Below are 18,991 nucleotides of genomic sequence, written 5' to 3' on the forward strand. Positions count from 1 at the left end.
AGAATGAAAGGCACACACACAGTATTAGGCAGGTGGCTTTAATGTTGTGAAAAATTGCAAATTTTCTACTGTTTCATGCACAAATCAAATTCCAGAGTTCATAGAAAGCCCCCTGGCACTCTGTTATGATAATTATAATCATCTTTTCTCTATCTCTTCTTTTGTTGTAGAAAGTGAAGAGTTTGGGCCTGTTTTTATCCAGGAGCCAGATGATGTTATTTTTCCTTTGGATTCTGATGAAAAGAAAGTGGTGATGCACTGTGAGGCACGGGGGAATCCACCACCCACATACAGGTGTGGCATTTGTTTGTCTGTGTGCTAATTGAAATTTCAGCTTTAACTCTAAATTAGCTGGTCATTCATCACAAATATAACAAAAACCTTTTATGTTTTTCAGTTGGTACATCAATGGGACGCAGGTAGATTCAGAGGCAGATTACCGCTACACATTCATCGACGGAAACTTAATTATTTCCAATGCAAGTGAGATCACTGACTATGGAAAGTACCAGTGCAAAGCAGAGAACAGCATTGGGATTGTCCTCAGTCGAGATGCTTTATTACAGTTTGCATGTGAGTATGATTTTTCTGCTTTATTACACCAACTTTCTACCTAGTAAAGTTCAGATAACAGCACTGTAAGTCAGTATTTATTAAAACAAATGGAAAGTGCATTTCTTTTTGTCAGACTAAGAACTTCTGAGAAGCAAATACTTAGCTTTAAGCCCTTTTGTCTCTCTGAGTCAAAATAGCCCTGTTTGGTTCTAGGGATAAATAAACACTATGCTTTGTTTTGTTGCTGAATATAGTTCCCACAAGCTCCATCTGATACTGCTAAAGGGGTATATGCACTCGAGTGCCTAAGTGTTAAATGAGACCAAACTGCACGTTTCTTCCCACAGTAGTCTGTTGGCCTTCCTCCAAAATATCAGAGGGTAAGGCAACAGCACACATGGAATGACCAGGGACACTATGCTTTAGTCAAAATGCATTGTTGGGGTGCTCTACAGTTTCCTCAGGGGCAATGACCATAATACTCTTACCCGTAGTTTACCGTTCTCAGTCACTGAGTTGTTGCTTGAAAGAAAGGTACACAGTCTCATCCATTGTTATGGGGCTTTAGAGTTCCTACAGAATTACTTAAGAGGCATCACTAGATTGGCCTGAAGCTGTGTAGCAGGCAAAATGGATGAACTTCTCTATAAAAACACAGCATTTCTTGACGCCCAGAGAACCAAGTGCTTTCTTTACTTTTGCTTGCATTCATTCACAAAGTTTCATATATATCAATATGATCCAAGTGAATAAAAATTAAAAGAGGACCAGTCCTAATTTAAGTGTAAGGCAGATTGCTTGGCAGGCTGGAATGCCCAGATGGTAAAGCACAGGCTTCAAAAAAGTTGTGCCTGTTTGTGAGGAACGCAAGATGTACTTCAACATGTACCCTCATCTGTGTTCTCAAAGATATCCAGATCTTTTTCTCCTCCTTTTTAAACTTAAGGGTCATGTACAAATTTATGCTTGAGTTTTTTTTAACTTCTAAAAAAAATACTCTACAACCAATTTATCAGGTTGCATTATCTATATCTAATATTAGCATTATTTTACTGTTATGTTGTTATTATCCCATTTAAGCACCTCGTGTATTTATTAGTCTAAGCCCAAAGCATAAAGATGGTGAACATGGGAAACATGGGAAAGTATAGAAGGTGTTTCCTTTGTGAACTCCCTTAGGTTTCATAGTGGAGGACCCTGATAGCTAATGCTGCTCAGGTTCAAATTTTGTTTTATGTGCTGGATTAACAACATAGTCAAACATAGTTTTGACTGTGACTGTTGACTATCTCAAAGTAGTTCTCATATCAGAGGCAATGGGTATTAAGAGGAGATACATGTGAGTGAAAATTTAAAAGGTTAACATGAACCTTCATCCTCTATAGTCAGGGAATCCAGTGGCTATGTTATACTACTGTGGGTATTTTGCTGGCGTTCTCATGGTCCACTCGATCCCTCTTGGAGGAACTGGTGATTTTAAATTAATACAAAGTTGAACAAAGTTTCAGTTGGAACTCTGTTAATTCATTTAGGTTTTTTCCCTTTTTTGGAGTATTTGTTTTTACTTGGAGGACGGTTAAATAGTGTGCTTCTGAAGTTTTAGGCCTTACACAACAACTTCAGACAGCATTGAATGACAGCAAATGTCTGTCATCCCCAGTAAGATTAAGTAGAGTACAAAATAAAACTGTAGAGTCCACCATTGTTTCGATAAATTTAAACTATCTTGGCCTGACTCTGTATCAACCATCATATTTAAAGAGGCACATTTGTTATTTTTCAGCATTGTGTTTTAAAAAATCAGTTTTCTGTTTTGCAGTGGCCTCTTTATTTATAACCTTTATTAGTTTTGTGTAAATACTTTTTAAGTTTCATTTCTATTGATGTAAAATCTAAAATCAGTGATTTGTTTTGAATCAAATAAGGGTTTGTGAGATTTGCAAATCATTCCTTTTTTTTTTATTCACATTTTACACGGCATTCCAACTTTTTTTGGAACTGGGGTTGTGGATCGTATTTTGGTTACTCTTTGTTTACTGTTACAGTTCTTCAAGTGTGTACATTTTGCTTTGGTAATCATCTTAAAAATGATCGAAATCTTAGAGCATGTGGGTTGAGCAGATAGTAAGGTTGGGGATATGTTGTGTTGATTGGCAGGTGTGTCAGGTGAGATGATGGCCAATTGTCACACATCAACTTCATCCAAACCACCTTTCCACAAAATTGGATTTTCTAGTTTCAATAACAGACAGGTCAGCTAGCATCATGTTGTTACAGACAAGGAGGAAGTAATGTGGAATGAGTCACCACACAGGGACTACACGGAGTACAAGGTATATCACTGGAATTCACTTATAATTGGGATATAAAATTATATATATATATAAAATTTGAGTTTTATTCAACTAAATTTTTTTCTAATCACATAATTTTCATGCAACAGTTTCCTTGCAAGGTGCTGCTGATATAAAGAACACACTGCAGGTACTGCTGTTTGATACAATCCTTACACATAGTTCATTATGCTAAACTGTTATACCTGAGAGCAGTAAAACATATGTATGCACAGAAAACAAAATATTTCTCAAGAGCAGTACTGATAAATTCATAGGTTTTGTTATGGTGTGGTTTAAAAAATAAGCTCTAATAAGAGAAACTTTCTAAAAAATATCAAAGATTGTGTACTATGTTTAACAGCTGCCTTGTTGTTTCCTTAATAATGATATTTAACATGGGATTTGTGTGACTGAAGCTGCCTTTCCTAAACCATAAGCAGAAATAGTAGTCCAATCATTTCTTCTCATGACTAGATTCATTCCAGGGTTTTTTCTACCATATAAAATAACACATTTGTGTGACTGTTTCTTTTGCTTCGTGCAGTACAAATATTCAGCAGCGTGAATGTGCAGTAGGCTACATTTCTTTAAAGTGCAACCCTTCAAAAGGCTAGCCACAGAAACAAAGAAAGGTGCCCTGCAGCACACATTTAAATGCAGAACCTTCCTTCGCTCTTTCAGCATATCAAATGGTGGGTATTTATCACTCAGCATGAAGCTCAACTTTTCCTTCCCTTTTCATGTTAGCACTGCACATTTTTATGCTGTAGCACAGTGGTTGATTGCTTTACCTGGTTCAGATTCATATGGGTACTTCTTTTCCATGTAAACTGAATGTTTTAACAGAGTAATTGATGCTTTATTGAACTAGAAATCAGTGTTCAAGCTATGTGACTTGTGGAATGCATTACACGCATATTAAACAGCATATAGAAACCTGGCTTCTTGTGACTTTGACTTTCGATTGGAACATGATTACCCCAGTTAGATTGTACAATTTCAAGCACAGCGCTGTAAATACTAAAGTTCTGCACCTGGTCTGAAAGAACTTCTATATAGTACCTACAGCAGGTTGAGTTTGATTTACGCCTACTTAAAATACTAAAGGTTAATGGGCTTGATATTGTTTTGCACAAAAACGTAATAAGTACTATCAGAGAACATCTTGAAAGGCTCATCATAATATCATCATAATAAACATTCACAGCCCTTGTGTGCGTGTCAGTTCACCTAAATGGTTTGCTACTTTATATGACTCAGTAAACTTTTGTTCTCTATTTCACACATTACACTAATCTATGAATTGTAATGGATAGTGAGTCAGATGAGCTATTACATCCTTAACATCCTGGTTATGTTATATAATAGTAATAATAATAATAGTAATAATAATTAATATTATTATTATTATTTATTTAAATAAATACATTTTTTTAACTTATTGGACTGAATCAATTTGAGTAGGCTCAGATTAACTTTATGGGGTCAGTGTCCCTCATTTATGGTGCTGGCTCTATGTTAATCCACTTTATTCATTTATCTCGCTATAGATAGCGGCCATACTGATCACAGCCCTGCTTCACTCAGTCATGAGAGAGTAAAGAGTGGACAAGGCAGAGTGCATGGGGAAAGGTTGAGTCAAGGCTCTATATATTCTATCCACTGGTCGTGTACTCTGTTCGAAAGATGTTTCAGTAGGATGCTTTTTTTCTCTTTGTTTTGAAATTCTGAGCTACTGAACTCACACTTGGGCTGCTTTTCAGCCGTGACTTTGAAGGCAGCAGGCAGAAAGGAGGCCTCTGATCTTTCTCCCCGAAGAGTTCTTCTCTCCCTCTCTCTTTGCAGACGTGAGTCTGGCCCAGGCTCAGGTATCAAGTCACTCCAAGCTGTACAGTAGTAATGAAATTAACAGGATGCTTTAAATTGGGCACTGGAAGAGCCACACACACACACCACACTCTGAGATGTTCTACATTATCAGATGTAATGCTCATTGATTGAATTCATACTGACCTTGAAACAACGGATTTACATTAAGCACCTGTTCCTTTGCTTGCTGCAGATTTCATCACTGACTTGGATTTTAAACATTTATATAGACATATGTTGACTTGTAATTTTTCTGGAAGCTTTAATGGCCGTGCTGTTTTTTACATTATTGAAAAAGTCATTAATATTAACTCGGTTACATAGCTGTAGCTTGTAAAAGGACGTTATAGGAGTTTCATTTAAAGCATTTTCTTTTGGTTTCATACCATATTTAATGACTGAAGCACCTGCTTGGTCTTGATTTGTTGTTAATCAAATAGTACTTCAGGTTTGTAGTATGTAAGTGCTTACCTGATATCCCCCTTGTGTTGCTTCTTCCTGTAAAATGTTGAATTTCCTGTGTGCCTGGAGTTGTTTCCCAGGAATTGTCTACCTTTACTGTGTGTTTCAGACACACATCATAACAAGTGTAGTCCCTTAAAGTAAATATACTGTATTACATACTAAATTGTTATAGAAACTTTATAAAGCAACAAGATAGAAATACATCAGGTCTGGAATATCATTCATTATTTACAAAATTAGGCAAGCTGCCCAAGAAGACTCTTCTTTCCACAACATGTAGCCTGGCAGAATTTTAATAAATTCTGCCACTGAAACACTCATATCCACATCTGGTTGCTGCCAACTCCCGCAGCCATGTTGTAGGTCTGTAATTACTGTGGCTGTACTCGTGTCTGTGTTATTTACTCACCAATTACTCACTCAGTCATTTCATATTTTATCCTATTTTATCACTAGATAAAAAAATCAATGTAGCTTCCTCATTGTCTGCTTACTAATTAAAGACATTGATCAAAGATAATGCATGAGTTATGTTGGAATAAAAAAGGGAAAAGAGGTAGAACAAAGCTACGCTGACAACAGAAGACATGGTGGTGACAGCTGCGGGTGAATCAATAGGGAGCGCAGAGACAATCATTTCCATCCGTGCTCTGGTGGCATGCTGTTTCCAAATGGGCCAAGGTGTTATGACAGAGTATCTCTAGGATAGCTGTCCAAGACAATTAAAACAGGAAAAAATGGCAAGACAGCTAAGGATGGGAATCAGAAATTGGTTCCGGTTCAGGACCTGTTCCAATCTATCGGAATCTGTATCCCTCCTACTTTTTCCTTTTATCAGTGCTGGCATGTTTTCTGACATGAGCACATTGCACAACAGTGACATCAAAGTCATAACTGTGAAGCATGTGCAAATGTGCAAATTTTCTTTTTCTTTTTTTAACAATTTTTATTGAGGCGCAGAGAAAATACAACAGTTGCATTAACTCTAAAACCCAAGAAAAAAATACAGGAATCAATAAGTAGTTGGTAAATCATCCGAATTGTAAGTAGGTACTGGCAGTATTATCTGTAAAAATCATAGAAATACCCATCTCTAAAGACAACAATAGTGAAAAACATTGAAATGTGGACAAGCCAATTGTCCCCATCTAACACTGAATTGAGTGTAAAATGTGACTGGAATCAATTTTAGATAAAAGATCAATCACAGTTGTTTGTAAAAGACATTAGACATTAAGACAAGCTATCTTCAGTCATTGGGATTCCAGGATTTTTAATTTTGTGTGTTGTTGTTCCAAGATTGCTCACTGTCAGGAGCTGATAAACTGTCCATTTAGTGCTGGATCTGTCTCTTTCTAGGCACAGGAAATGGTGGGCATAGCAAATTGATTTGTGGTGTGGACTGAGTGCTTGCAAATCCGAGTTGTGCAGCAGGTCATTCTATTGGGTGTTTAAATGAAAAAGTGCTGTATACCCAATGTTTTTTCTATTGTTTTTTCCTTAATCTTTCAATGTGGTCACTACCTGAACTATCCTTTAGTTATTTCACCAAAAAAAGTTCAGTCATCCAGTGAGGGTTTTTTTTTTCAGTTTTTAAAGACACTGACTGTGCAGTGTATCTATAAACATGATTTTTAAAGGGCATGAACCACAGTTTTCATTAAATGTGCCACAAAGTCGGTTTCACAAGTCACTCTGAGGCATAATTGTAAAGACTATGGAATGAAGGCCATGAAGACCTAATCACCTGCCCCAGGTTAGAGATCTGTCACTTGATCTCCACACTTTGCCATTGCTTCAGCTAAAAGTTAGCAGGCATCATTATGCTCCAAAAAGCTACAATTCTGGGATGAAACATCCATTGTTCTACTCATGAACAGTAAAAACAGGGTCAAAAGAAACATACTTGGACACATAACTCTATAATTGTAAAGTTCCATGTAATTTAAATTAGAACTTATTGAAAAAGTAAAATAGAAAAGAAAATGCAACTTTCTGGTTTTTACTGGCTTTTAACATTTTCCTGTTGTTGTTTTTTTGCCGCTGTAGTGGTTCAAAGCACATAGCTGCAAAAGAAATACATAAGCTGTCTGTTTCTTCTTTGTCTCTCGCTGAATACAGTGTGTTTTTGTAGAGGTACTATCACTCAGGGAGAACAAAAGCTTCATTGTTACCTCACCGAATCAAAATTACTTTCCTCATCAAATGATGAAGTCAAAGGCTATCTGCAGAAATAATGATGGTTCTGTATAAATTCATTATATCTTACTGTATTTGTTTTTATTCGCACTGAAAGCTTTCGTTTCCATGCTGTTCTAGATCTTGGTGCTTTCAGTACAAAGGCCCGGGGTGGGGTTTCTGTGCGTGAAGGCCAAGGTGTGGTACTCATGTGTACCCCTCCTCCCCATTCACCAGGTAAGAGTTTAGTTTTTCAATCACAGGCAGAAGAAGAAATTCTTTTTTTTTTTTTTTTTACTTTTATTACCATTCCAGTGTGAGTTATTGCTCCCACTGTTTATTTTTATTTTATGCATTGTATTTTGATTATTTATATTTCATAGCTGTTCACTGTCCTGTCTATCCATCCATCCATGCTGTTCATATTAGTGTGCCAAGTTACAGTGACCAAAGAGCCAGAACTCCAATTATGAAGGATTAAATTTACTGGATCATTACAACTAGAAAGAAATGTTACACGGCCAATTATTTCACACAGCCACCATCTTTAATGCCATATATTTAATATCCCTCTCTATAGTCGTCCTTAAATATAAGCTCTTATGAGGTTTTCTGTTTGCATCAGCTCTGTCATTCTCCTGCACTGCACCCATGGGAACGTTTGCCAAGTGCTCTTCAGCACCCATACACATTTCTGGATGCCATTTTGCATCTCATGGTAGCAACCAGAGAGTCGGTGACAAAATAGCTGGTTTAAAAGAGACGCAGTCAATAATTAATGTTGCGTAATGACTGACAGATGAAAGTGTAGTACAGAGTTTTCTCAACCTTAAAGTTTTTCATCAGTCATAGTGCAGATGTTGCCCTTGCTCAAGGAGTGTGTGAATATGAATTTTTCACAGGGAATTTGAAAATCAACCCCTCATACATACATGCATTTAATTTTCTGACCAAGGTCTCTTCTTGAACGGTTGGAACTCTGATTGGCATGTGATTGAAATCAAACACTGGCGATGATGTTAGCATGATGACAGCATAATGGAAATAGTGATTTTCTGTCTTTTGAAATTTGTTGCAGTCTTACTATTATAAACTGTAAAATTGACCCACGTTTCATAATGACATACTTTAAGTCCCCCGTGTTGAATTGCTTGCATTATATTCATTATACGGGCCAAGTGGATCAATACAGAATATATTACATACAATCACTCAGCCGTTAAATCCGTAATTCAGGGCAACTGCATTAGATTTAAAATTTATTAGTCTAACAGAAAATCAGCATTTAAACAGTAAATAAGAAAATCCATTGAAAATTAAATCTACAAAATACATTTGTGCTACACAGAGTAATTGAAGGACCTTAGCTTGTTGATTAAGAAATTTCTGGTTTCCTGTACCTGTTCCTCGTATATACGTGGTTAAATGATACAGTAAGATACAAACTGCTTGTCAGGGAACAAGCTTGGATATTGTTGTCTTGATTTCTATTTTATAAACTTACCTTCCCTCAACTAAAACTATAAACCTAAGCATCTAAGCTTTTACAGCATTGCTGTGTAGGTCTGGCCGCATTTATCCACAAAAAGCGTTTCTACACTAATCATACTTCAGGCCAAAAATTAATGGTACTTGATCTCCCCTTTTATGTTGTGATATTAACTTTTAGGTTTAAAAAGGATATGAGAGGCTAGTCTCAACATGTTGTTGAGCCTTTATTTTGATGCTTATTTTTTCATATTTACAGATTATACTCAAAAACACAATACAGGTAAGATTATAATTTATTTCTTCGGCATTGCTTACATGAAATGAAAAATGATCTCAAAAAACTTTGATTAGATGCCTCAGCCATAGAATATCCTACTGTGATGAATGCTTTGGTGTGTCACAGTTCAAATTCATATTGAAGAGGGAGTGCTAAAAAATGTTTGGGCTAAAATGGCTGTGGGAGGATTCAAAGACATTAAAATGCCACTTATTTTGCAAAGGTCTGAGTAAAAATAGCTATGAGTCACCGAGATATGAAAAGTTGATCATCTTCCATTTGATGGTTTTGATAAGTGTCTCTGTGTTTTGGGTAAATGCTGCTTATAAAGAATATAAAGAGTGTAATGAAACTCAGGCATCTTTGACAATGCTAATTGTCTAGAACAAGGTCTGTTGTCTTTTATATCAGCAATGATATTCTGTGTTAAGTTATTCTTTTTAGTTTTATAGGGTCCTGTTTGTGTTGTGGACCAGAATCTGAAATATCACTATTTTACCTATTCTTTCCTCTTCAGGGAAGAATAGCAACATATGATGCTAACTTTGGACATTAATCTGTTAAAATACAGTATTTAGGAGTCCACTAACACTGAGCTTAAATTGAGTGTTGAACTTAGTCATAAGATCTGTGCACTAATAATGTTGCATCTTTAAAACATCAGTTATTCATTATTTACCAAGAGCACAACAAGCTTATCCTTCTTTGTCTGTTTCTTTCATGGATTATGGATCCACATCAAAGAGTTGTAGCACAAAAGTTCAATGTTCAATGGAATGCAGTGTTCCATAGATTGAATTTAATTGTGTTTCACACTTTAATACTGATCTTGGCTATGTATAAATGTGTAACACATGGAAATATGTCACAATTTAGCACTGTATTTACCATATTCATCTATCCATTTATCCATACGTTAAACTGTCACTTCTGCCACTTTCATAAGGTACAAATGGCTAAAATAAGTACTTTATTTCATGGGTCAGGTATTTATATCTTCTACTCGTACTGCATTTTATTTGAAATCTAAAAAAGATTGTGATCCATCTACATCGATAATCATTCAGAATTGTTTGCTATAAAAGCCAGCTAAATCTGTTTTTAATGACTCTGAATACATTCATAAGCACGTTCATACACATGACCAAGCTTATTGGAATCACTCTGTCCTGGAATAATACCCTATCATATGCTAGTTTTACCTTTCTGATAATCACCAGTTAATTAGATTAACCTCCCTGCAAATAACAGGGTCTTTAAAGTCTTCTTCTCTGAACTTTAAGCACCTTAATATTATTTTTCTAGATTAATTTAGTCTGTGATGATCAATGGGCTTTGTTGCTGTATAAAATCCATACTCATGAATCCTTTAAATCATCGCTGTTTCAGTGTTGTATTGAGTATTAAGCAGTGTTAAGCATTAAGCAGCAAAATGCATCTAGTACAGTACTTGAGACCATTTCCTAACCAGTGTATTTGTAGTGTATAAATGTTATATTTTAGTACATTGCAATAGTTTATTTGTTAAAGAGGTTAAGAAGACCTTTTTGTGATTCTCTTACACAGATAAAGAGCTGATCAAAATTCATACATGTAAAAGTTTTTTTTCCTATTGTGTACAGTATCTGTCTTCATTTGCTTTTCAGAGATTATCTACAGCTGGGTGTTTAATGAATTCCCCTCGTTTGTCGCCGAGGACAGTCGACGCTTCATTTCCCAGGACACGGGAAACCTCTATATTTCGAAGGTGCAGCCCTCTGATGTAGGAAGTTACATCTGTCTGGTGAAAAACACAGTGACAAATGCAAGAGTTCTGAGTCCCCCAACACCTCTGACACTGAAAACTGACGGTGAGTGTTTTTTTGGGTACATAACGCAGAAAATTTTAAAGTTCGATGTTTGTTTGACAGTAACGGAAAGCTAAAACTACATTTTATATTCTGCGTGTGTACAATATTGTGTAAAAATGCATTTGGAGGAAAATTTCAGATCAGATAGGTTAATAAAGTCGGGCGTTCTTCTGCTTTCCACTGAGCCTCATGTTTGTAGAGGGCGTTTTGAATTCCATACACACCATAAATAGATAGTGAGCAATGCTTTAACATTAGTGCGGGGAGCCTTCTTAGCTCACAATGTGCTTTGGTGAAACTGGCCATCGGGGAAATCATTTTCCTGCATAAAATTAACTGAATCAATGGCCCTTGCTGTGGATGGGAATTTGCTCTTTTATACTAGCCTCTCAGGAGCCATGGTGTGGAGCTGTTTGTTGGATACAGGTGTGGATTTCACCTACAGACTTTTTTACATCCGACTACACAGAGAAACGTCCATCACTTCACACAGGTGCCTGTCATTGTCAAGGTTTCAAAGAGCCACTGAGATTACATCCCCAGTGAATCTGTGAAATGGCCTCTGTGCCTCAGAAACAGGTTTGTTCCAAATGTTACAACGCAAATTTACCTCTTTACAATTACATGCCTTCCAGCAAGATTCTTGCTCTGTATTTGCATAACCTTGTGTGAAGTGGCCCTCTGAGACATACAAAACACTTTGCACATAACAGTGCTAAATTGGTTTGTGTCTCTGTAACTGAGCTGCAAAATGTAGTTAGAAGGGCATATGGTCAGTCGGCTATTAGCATTTTAATATTTTTCATGGTTGGATAAAGAAACAGAAGATTAGTTGTTGCTGTTTTGTTTTTGTTTTTCAAATAGTGAATGAAGGAAGAGAAATCAGTTCTGCACCAACCGTGTCCTATTTGGTAATGACACATGGGTTGAAGAACAGCACCCTCACCTGCAACACAACATGGCCAAATCTAATGACTACACCTGTAGGTCCATTACGCCAAAGAACGTCTTGGCATCTCTTGCTCAAATCTCATGATGCTTAGCAGCCTCTTATGTTGTGAATTTGGGTGTAAAATTCTGAAAATTACATTGGCGCACCTCACAGCAGTCCCCCAAATGCTGCCGTGCTGTTTCCGCCCTTCAGTCATTGGAGTCTGACCAATTAGACACTGCAATCTGTGCCTCAGTAAAAATGAGTGATTATTACACAGCAGACAGTTCAAGCTGGATCTGTGCGTGGCTCACCACTGTCAGCTCCAGCCCTCACTCTCTTAATCAAAACAAGCATCTGGGTTCCATTATACCCGGCTGGAGGCCATTGATCGTCAGATCACAATCCACCTTGAGCAGAACGGGGCTAAACACTAAACTCCAGACTAATACACCTTTTAAAAACAGTTCATCTCAGAAACACCTTCTCTTTGAATTTCTGCTTTAGTGAATTTAGAAGCAATTGCACAGTGTTGCCCTATATAGCATTATTTTGCAGTGGTCCTGGATGTGAACCAGTGTAAAGCACGTACAGCGTATACGTACATAGCTGTTTTGTTGTTTTTGCTTTCCCTCTAGCACCCTTCTTTTGTTTAACATATAGATATATTATTTCCATTAAATACAACACAAATCTCAAAGCAGTTTTACATTAATCAGCTTTGCTTTAGTGGCCTATCGTGTTTACTTTAGGTGTGCATGCTTTAAACTGTCACGTAATTGCCTTTATTGAAACTTGTTTTGCATAAAAATATTACAAAGTAAAGTGTCACTGATGGTAAACTGATTACAGGTTTAGAAGTTATAGATGCATGCTTTAATATTAACCCTGTAAGACCCAACCCATCAAAAAATAGCCAGAAAATTCAGATTTTTTGGAACTGAGATGTTTATTAACCCTTATAACAAAATCCACAGGTTTTTTGCTATATCATGATGTGTATGATATATTTTTATTTTATATTTATTATTATTTTTTGTATCGCATTTGATACATTGGGGGTTTTGGCAACTTTTTATTAACAACAATGTTAATTTTAAACCAAAAAAAGAGTTTTGTTCACAATATAAGTATTGATCATGTTGATAATATAGAGGTCTCAGAAACTCGTGTAACAAATATGATACAAATGGCATTATAGGGTTAAATAGTAGCTAAATCTAGGGTAATAAAACAAAATTCAAGAAACTGGACTAAAAATTGCAGATATATTTATGTGTTATGGTTAGTGAAACATAAGTAATTTATCCATCAATAAATCTCATGTTTATACAGATAAGTGCTGCAATTTTTATTCGGGCTTCGGCAGCACTGCTGTTATTAATGTCATAACATATTTTCTGTCTCACTACTGTGTCAATAATATCAGTGAAAGACAATGTTTGCAGGCACATCTATGCATGGGCATGTTTTTCTCTGCTTCACTTTACTAAATTATTATTGAAGACTTTTGGTTCAAAGATATATTGGATGTCAGAATGATTTTTTATTGGCCAACATACTGTAGAGGCATAGTCAAAACAACTTCCTGTCCTTGAATGAATACACATTTGAAAAGGAAAGAAAATAATTGTAATTGTTCTTAAGAATAGCACATTGTACACGTCTATGTTCTTTTTGAAGTTTAAAAACATTTCATTTAAAGAGCGTTAAATGTGCTATTTTTAATAAAAACAAATATTAATAGAGTATTTGTATCTTTAAAATTAGATCAAATCAGTAAATAGTTATATTTATAGTAGCGATACTTGAGATCATCTGGTTTAATTAATGGATGTGAAAGTCTATTTAGGAAGACCAATCTAGTTTTCAAGGGAATGACTGGACAATTTCAGGTCAATAGAGATTATTTTATTTTCAACTGAAGTTTCAGAAGTTTTGATTTTGATAGGCATCATAAAACCTATCTCTTGCTGGGTCAGAGACCTAATAATACATTCTTTTAAATTTGTATTAACTTGGATTTTCGGTGAAAGTTAACAGGCATTATACTTTGAAATTGGTTGGCAGAAGAATGAAATACAACGAGAAAATAATCAAATTTTCATGTGATTAATAAATGAAATTGGAACATAAAATATAATGCTACGCTGTAGGGTTGGTAATGTTTTAGCACACGGAGTCTACACATTAGTTCTTCCAATTCTATCAAGTCCAGCCACTGAGACTGAATATGATATTGAATATACTATGGCAAGAGCCAGTGAAATATTGCAAATTCATTATATGTGAAGGGCTGCTTTGGAGCCATAAATGTTGAGAATGAGATTGAAATTGAAAAGTTCTTTGGAACAAATATCATAAAACTCCTTTTCCATGCATAGTGGGCCACAATTCAATAACCCCACTCCCTTTCTTCATTCATTTTATCACATAAAAAGTGTCAGGTGCATGTAGTAGAAGGTGTAATTATGGTTTCTCAAATGTCATGCGGGTCATTTGTCCTGGTGCTCATGTACTTTATAATGCATGTGGAGTCATGCTACACATGCTCTGATATGTTTTGATGTGTATTCAGGTTCAGCTGTGGATGTTTGTTGTTCAAATGCAACGATTGTGCATTTAACATTCCCGTATGTCATCCTTCTCCTCATGCTGCTGCTAAGCGGCTCTCTTTGTATGCCTGCAGACTTTCCTGTTGGTTGTTTATATATGTATACACTGTTAATCTCTGTGTAAAAAGTAGTCAGTATTGCCTTCACTGGCACAATATTTTGCAAATCGTTGCCGGAGTCAGAATTTGGAGAAAGAGCTTTAAAGTATGCCACCCCCCCCCCTTTTTTTTTTCCTGGAATCATTTACAGGAGGACCTGAAATTGGCAGAATAGATTTTCTTTGAGGGGTTTTATATCATTTCTTAAGGATCAAAAAAATGGTTCTCTTGGTCAGTGTGAATGCTCCTGAGGATACTTTTGTTCTCATATCATTGCATGTGAACTGGATGTTGTATTTGCTTGCTCGTTGCTTGTTGTGTGTCAGTTATATTTGCTAATTTATATTTGTATTTGTTACAAATTCTGCTTCTATCCCGGCCTTGGCTCTTGAAAAAGAGATTTTAATCTCAGTGCGACTTTTACCTGGATAAATAAAGGATTTAAATATTACACATATTTCCCTTTGAGAAAAGTAAAACATTCAGACAATGTTCGTATTGCAAACACCCATTTAATAAGACAGATAACAGTAAATCCCTTTAAATGATGATGTTTTTCTTTGTTACACTTTTTTTTTCTTTGTTGTTTATTACCATCTCTGACACATCATCCTAGTAAATGAAAATAAATAGCCGGCTTAACATACAGATGAATAAACAAAGGAAACGTCCTCTGGCGATGGCTTAGAACAGAGGTGTTAGTCATAGTGGCACTTAGCAAGACTGATAACATGTTATCACTTGTGTCCTTCACAATGTGTTTGTGAATTGTTGAGCGGATTACTAATTCTTGAGGACAATAGTAGGAGTCATTTTGTCTCTTCTGCTGGAGAATGTTTGTTTTTTGTTTGTACGTCATCTTAATGTGCTGTTTGTTTTTCCTTTAAAGCCAATATGTCACCTACAGACTTTTCCTTACATTCCCACATCTTCCAAGTATCTGCAACATATTAAGACAAATTAAATTGCAATCTACCAAAGTGCTAACCCTAGCTAATCTTGCTCATGCTTTAACCCACTGTTTTTGTAGGGATTCAAAATATAATTATTAAGTTGTGTGCTTTATAGTTCTGTTAATGAAATAGTCTTATTAAAATAACGCTGTATAAACGTAAGGTTCATGGTTAAAATGATTTTCCAGATGGTGTGCACAATATGCATTCCACACCTAAACACTGCTTTGATTTAACATATTGTTCATTTTAAGAGGTTTAACCAACACAAATTTCTAGGAAGAATACATTTATAGCATATAATTTTATCCTTCAGTTGTTACTCTTATTTTGAAAAAAATTGCGGGTGAAATAGGAAATGGGCGCCTAAATTATTTTTATTTCTTTGTTTGTCTGTATATGGGCAACAAAGTTGAACAAATCATCATAACATCATATTTTTAAATCACCGCAGTCTGTCCCTGTGCTCACACTGCAAGAAGACAAAGGAATAATAGCAAACTGGAGGCCAACCAGCTATTGCAATACCTGCTTTTAATGTGTACAATTTCTCTTTCTTAACCCTTTTCAGGTGTCATGGGTGAGTATGAGCCCAAAATTGAAGTGCATTTCCCTACATCTGTTCTGGTTGCCAAAGGAGTCACTGTCAGACTGGAGTGCTTCGCTCTAGGGAAGTAAGTAAACAAGGACATATTGCGCAAATATTGGTAGTTGTTTATTACAGCACTATCATATTAATCACCAGGAACAGTAAAGCACAGCCCATCGCTGCTCTGTTGCTGAGAGATCCTTTAGATAATCCTGCCTGTTTTTTTTTTCTTTCTTCCTTAAATTACATTATTCCATTACCTGAATGGGAAGCAGGCATATCTTGTCTTCAGGCAGTATGTTAAGTGAGTGTAGAGAAGTGCTGCATCGTAGCTTGGCTGTTAGATGGCATGTTAGTGCATGGTGGGGGGGAGACTGAATGGGGAATTCAGCCCTAGGGACCCATGTGTTCTTATAATTGAGAACCCTAATGTAGCTGTGTTTCCTGGGTGCTTTCAGGGTCTGTTATGAATGTAGAAAGCCAAGGTTATGTGTTTGGAGAAAAAAAAAAGGGAAATTGGTAATAGTTGTCTGCCAGGAGGGAACACTCTTTATTCCACAGAGACTAAATCCAAACCACTCTCCACAGTTACTAAAGTTAGTGCTACTGGCTTCAATATTGCCTTTTGAAATATTTATTTTCTTTGTCAAAGTTCTGAAATTGGGAAAGACTATCTCTAAACACGGGTAGGCTAGATGACGAAAAGGGGAACTTTATTAGTGAAATCAGTCTGATCAGTAAGACTGCGAAACCATTGCAGTGGTGTTTTATATGACACAAAATAATTTTGGTAATAATTTATCATCCTTGCTCTATTTTATTTAGTATTTATGCAGTATAAATTATTCATTCCTATCTTAAGTGCAAACAGTCTCTAATCTGCGGATGACTAAGGGCCTCATAATTGTTTACTTTGATTTCATTTAATTATCCACATTATGGTCAGTCATTTCCTAAATATATAGACACTGCATTATAATCCCACTCCCCTTGGCTTTTCCTATCAAGCAAAGCAGGAGTTTCTGAACAGCCTGCTGAACAGCCAAACAGCTTGAATTCTTGCCCTGTGCCTCCTTCAATGAAGTAATTTGTGCATGATAGCTTTCAGTCAGACAGTGATCCCAGTGACTTACCCTTTTACGCAGAGATGAATGATTTATCAATGCACCCCATTAAGAAATGCCAGTCTTTATATAGCACTGAAAATGAAGTTAAAATGGGTTTTGTACTCCTGTTGATCAATATGTATGATGGCACTGCTATCTAGTACAGGGCAGAAAAGCTCTTTGTGTGAATGCCAAAGCTCCTTGATGTGGTTGTCTGAAGGGCGAAGAGAACAACGAGACAATAAAAACAAAAACAATATGAATACTGCTCTTAACTTGAAGGAATTTTGAACTGTGTTCACATCATAAGCTATTTTAGTGATATCTGTAAGAATTAATCAAGATTTTTTTTAACTGCACCATGTAGAGTTAGTAATCACTGTGGTTCCTGAGTTCCTTCATCCATAAAAAAGATAAATTACAGCTTTGACTAGTAATAATAAGCAAAATACATATTACATTTTGATGTGAACACAGTTATTCAGTAATTCCAGAGTCCAGTGACTTTGAAAGAACCTTTGAAAAATAATTTCAAAGGTATTTTTAAAAGCAGAAATTTAGATAAAGTAAAAATCTAACTAATTAAAAAGACATTTTTGGTTTCAAGCTCCACTCATAAATATTTGGCCTTTTGGAAGTTTTTATCCATGATGTACTGATTAAAATGTTGCCTCCCTGAAAGTCTGAGGCCTGTCTGAGGTTCTCTTCCAGAACACTGTGGACTGAGGGAGGTCTTTGGATCGTAGTCATGAGTGATGGGAAGGTGGGCTGGCAGATTAGTGCAGCAGTAGCAATAGGACTGTTGTGCTGAGGAGAGAGTTGAGACGAAAGGCAAGGCTTTCAGTTTACCAGTGCATCTTTGTTTCAACCTTTACCTTTGATCACAAAATCTGTGTAATGGCCGGAAAAATAATTTCAGAAAAACAAACAGCCAGATAAGATTCCTCCATAAGATGGCTGTGCTGAACTTTATGGTGAAGAGCTCAGACATCCAGAAGAAGCTTGGATTAAAGTCTCTGTGTCAAAAGGAGAGTTAGGTAGTTCTGGTTAGGTTGCCTCCTGGGTGCTTTCCTCTGGAGGTGTTCCGGGCACACCCAGCTGGGAACAGATCCCAGGATAAACCCAGAACCCACTGACAGATTATACATCTCATTTAGCTCTAGAACACCTAAGGATCCCCCGGGAGGTACTGGAAAGTGTTGCTAGAGAGAAGAACATGTAAAAACAATGCTCAGCCTGTTATTACTGTGACCTAACTTTGGATAATTGTAAATTAGATGGATTGATAATTATACATGCCAGAACCACGCACCCTCAATTTGAAATCCTGCCTTCACAGGATCATCTATAAGTAACTCTGGAAAGTGCAATTCTGTTAGCTGCTTTTATTTCAAGGGTTACTAGAGTATGAAGTTCATTGTAGTTCAAAAAGCCTTGTACATTCGATGGGTTACACATTCAACCCACTCATTTCCACTTAAAATATAATATGTAGCATGTGTTAGAAGGTTTCATCCAAATTGCTTTAGAGTAGTAGATATACTTTTTAGTTTCAGTGATCCCAGAGGGAATCAAGCTCTTGAAGCCCTGCAGTTAAAGCTGACCACTTTGTCAGCATGAAACTGTACCTCTTAACACAGCACATTTTATACTCTCTATGCTGTTGTTAATGTTTGTG

At 36.3% G+C, this 18,991-nt stretch overlaps 1 protein-coding gene across 1 annotated transcript in view; it reads left to right on the forward strand.

Annotated features, from left to right (window-relative positions):
- The window catches only part of cntn5 (contactin 5), a 105,624-nt gene that overhangs the window by 56,201 nt on the left and 30,432 nt on the right, over positions 1-18,991 (forward strand). The window contains exons 5-10 of the mRNA XM_039622456.1: positions 171-294; positions 398-573; positions 7,545-7,640; positions 9,151-9,174; positions 10,818-11,021; positions 16,190-16,292. Coding sequence (XP_039478390.1) covers positions 171-294; positions 398-573; positions 7,545-7,640; positions 9,151-9,174; positions 10,818-11,021; positions 16,190-16,292 — 727 coding nt within the window. The remainder of the gene's footprint in view (positions 1-170; positions 295-397; positions 574-7,544; positions 7,641-9,150; positions 9,175-10,817; positions 11,022-16,189; positions 16,293-18,991) is intronic.

Source organism: Oreochromis aureus, linkage group 14 (genome assembly GCF_013358895.1).
Source record: "Oreochromis aureus strain Israel breed Guangdong linkage group 14, ZZ_aureus, whole genome shotgun sequence".
In the NCBI taxonomy this organism is placed as follows: Eukaryota; Metazoa; Chordata; class Actinopteri; order Cichliformes; family Cichlidae; genus Oreochromis; species Oreochromis aureus.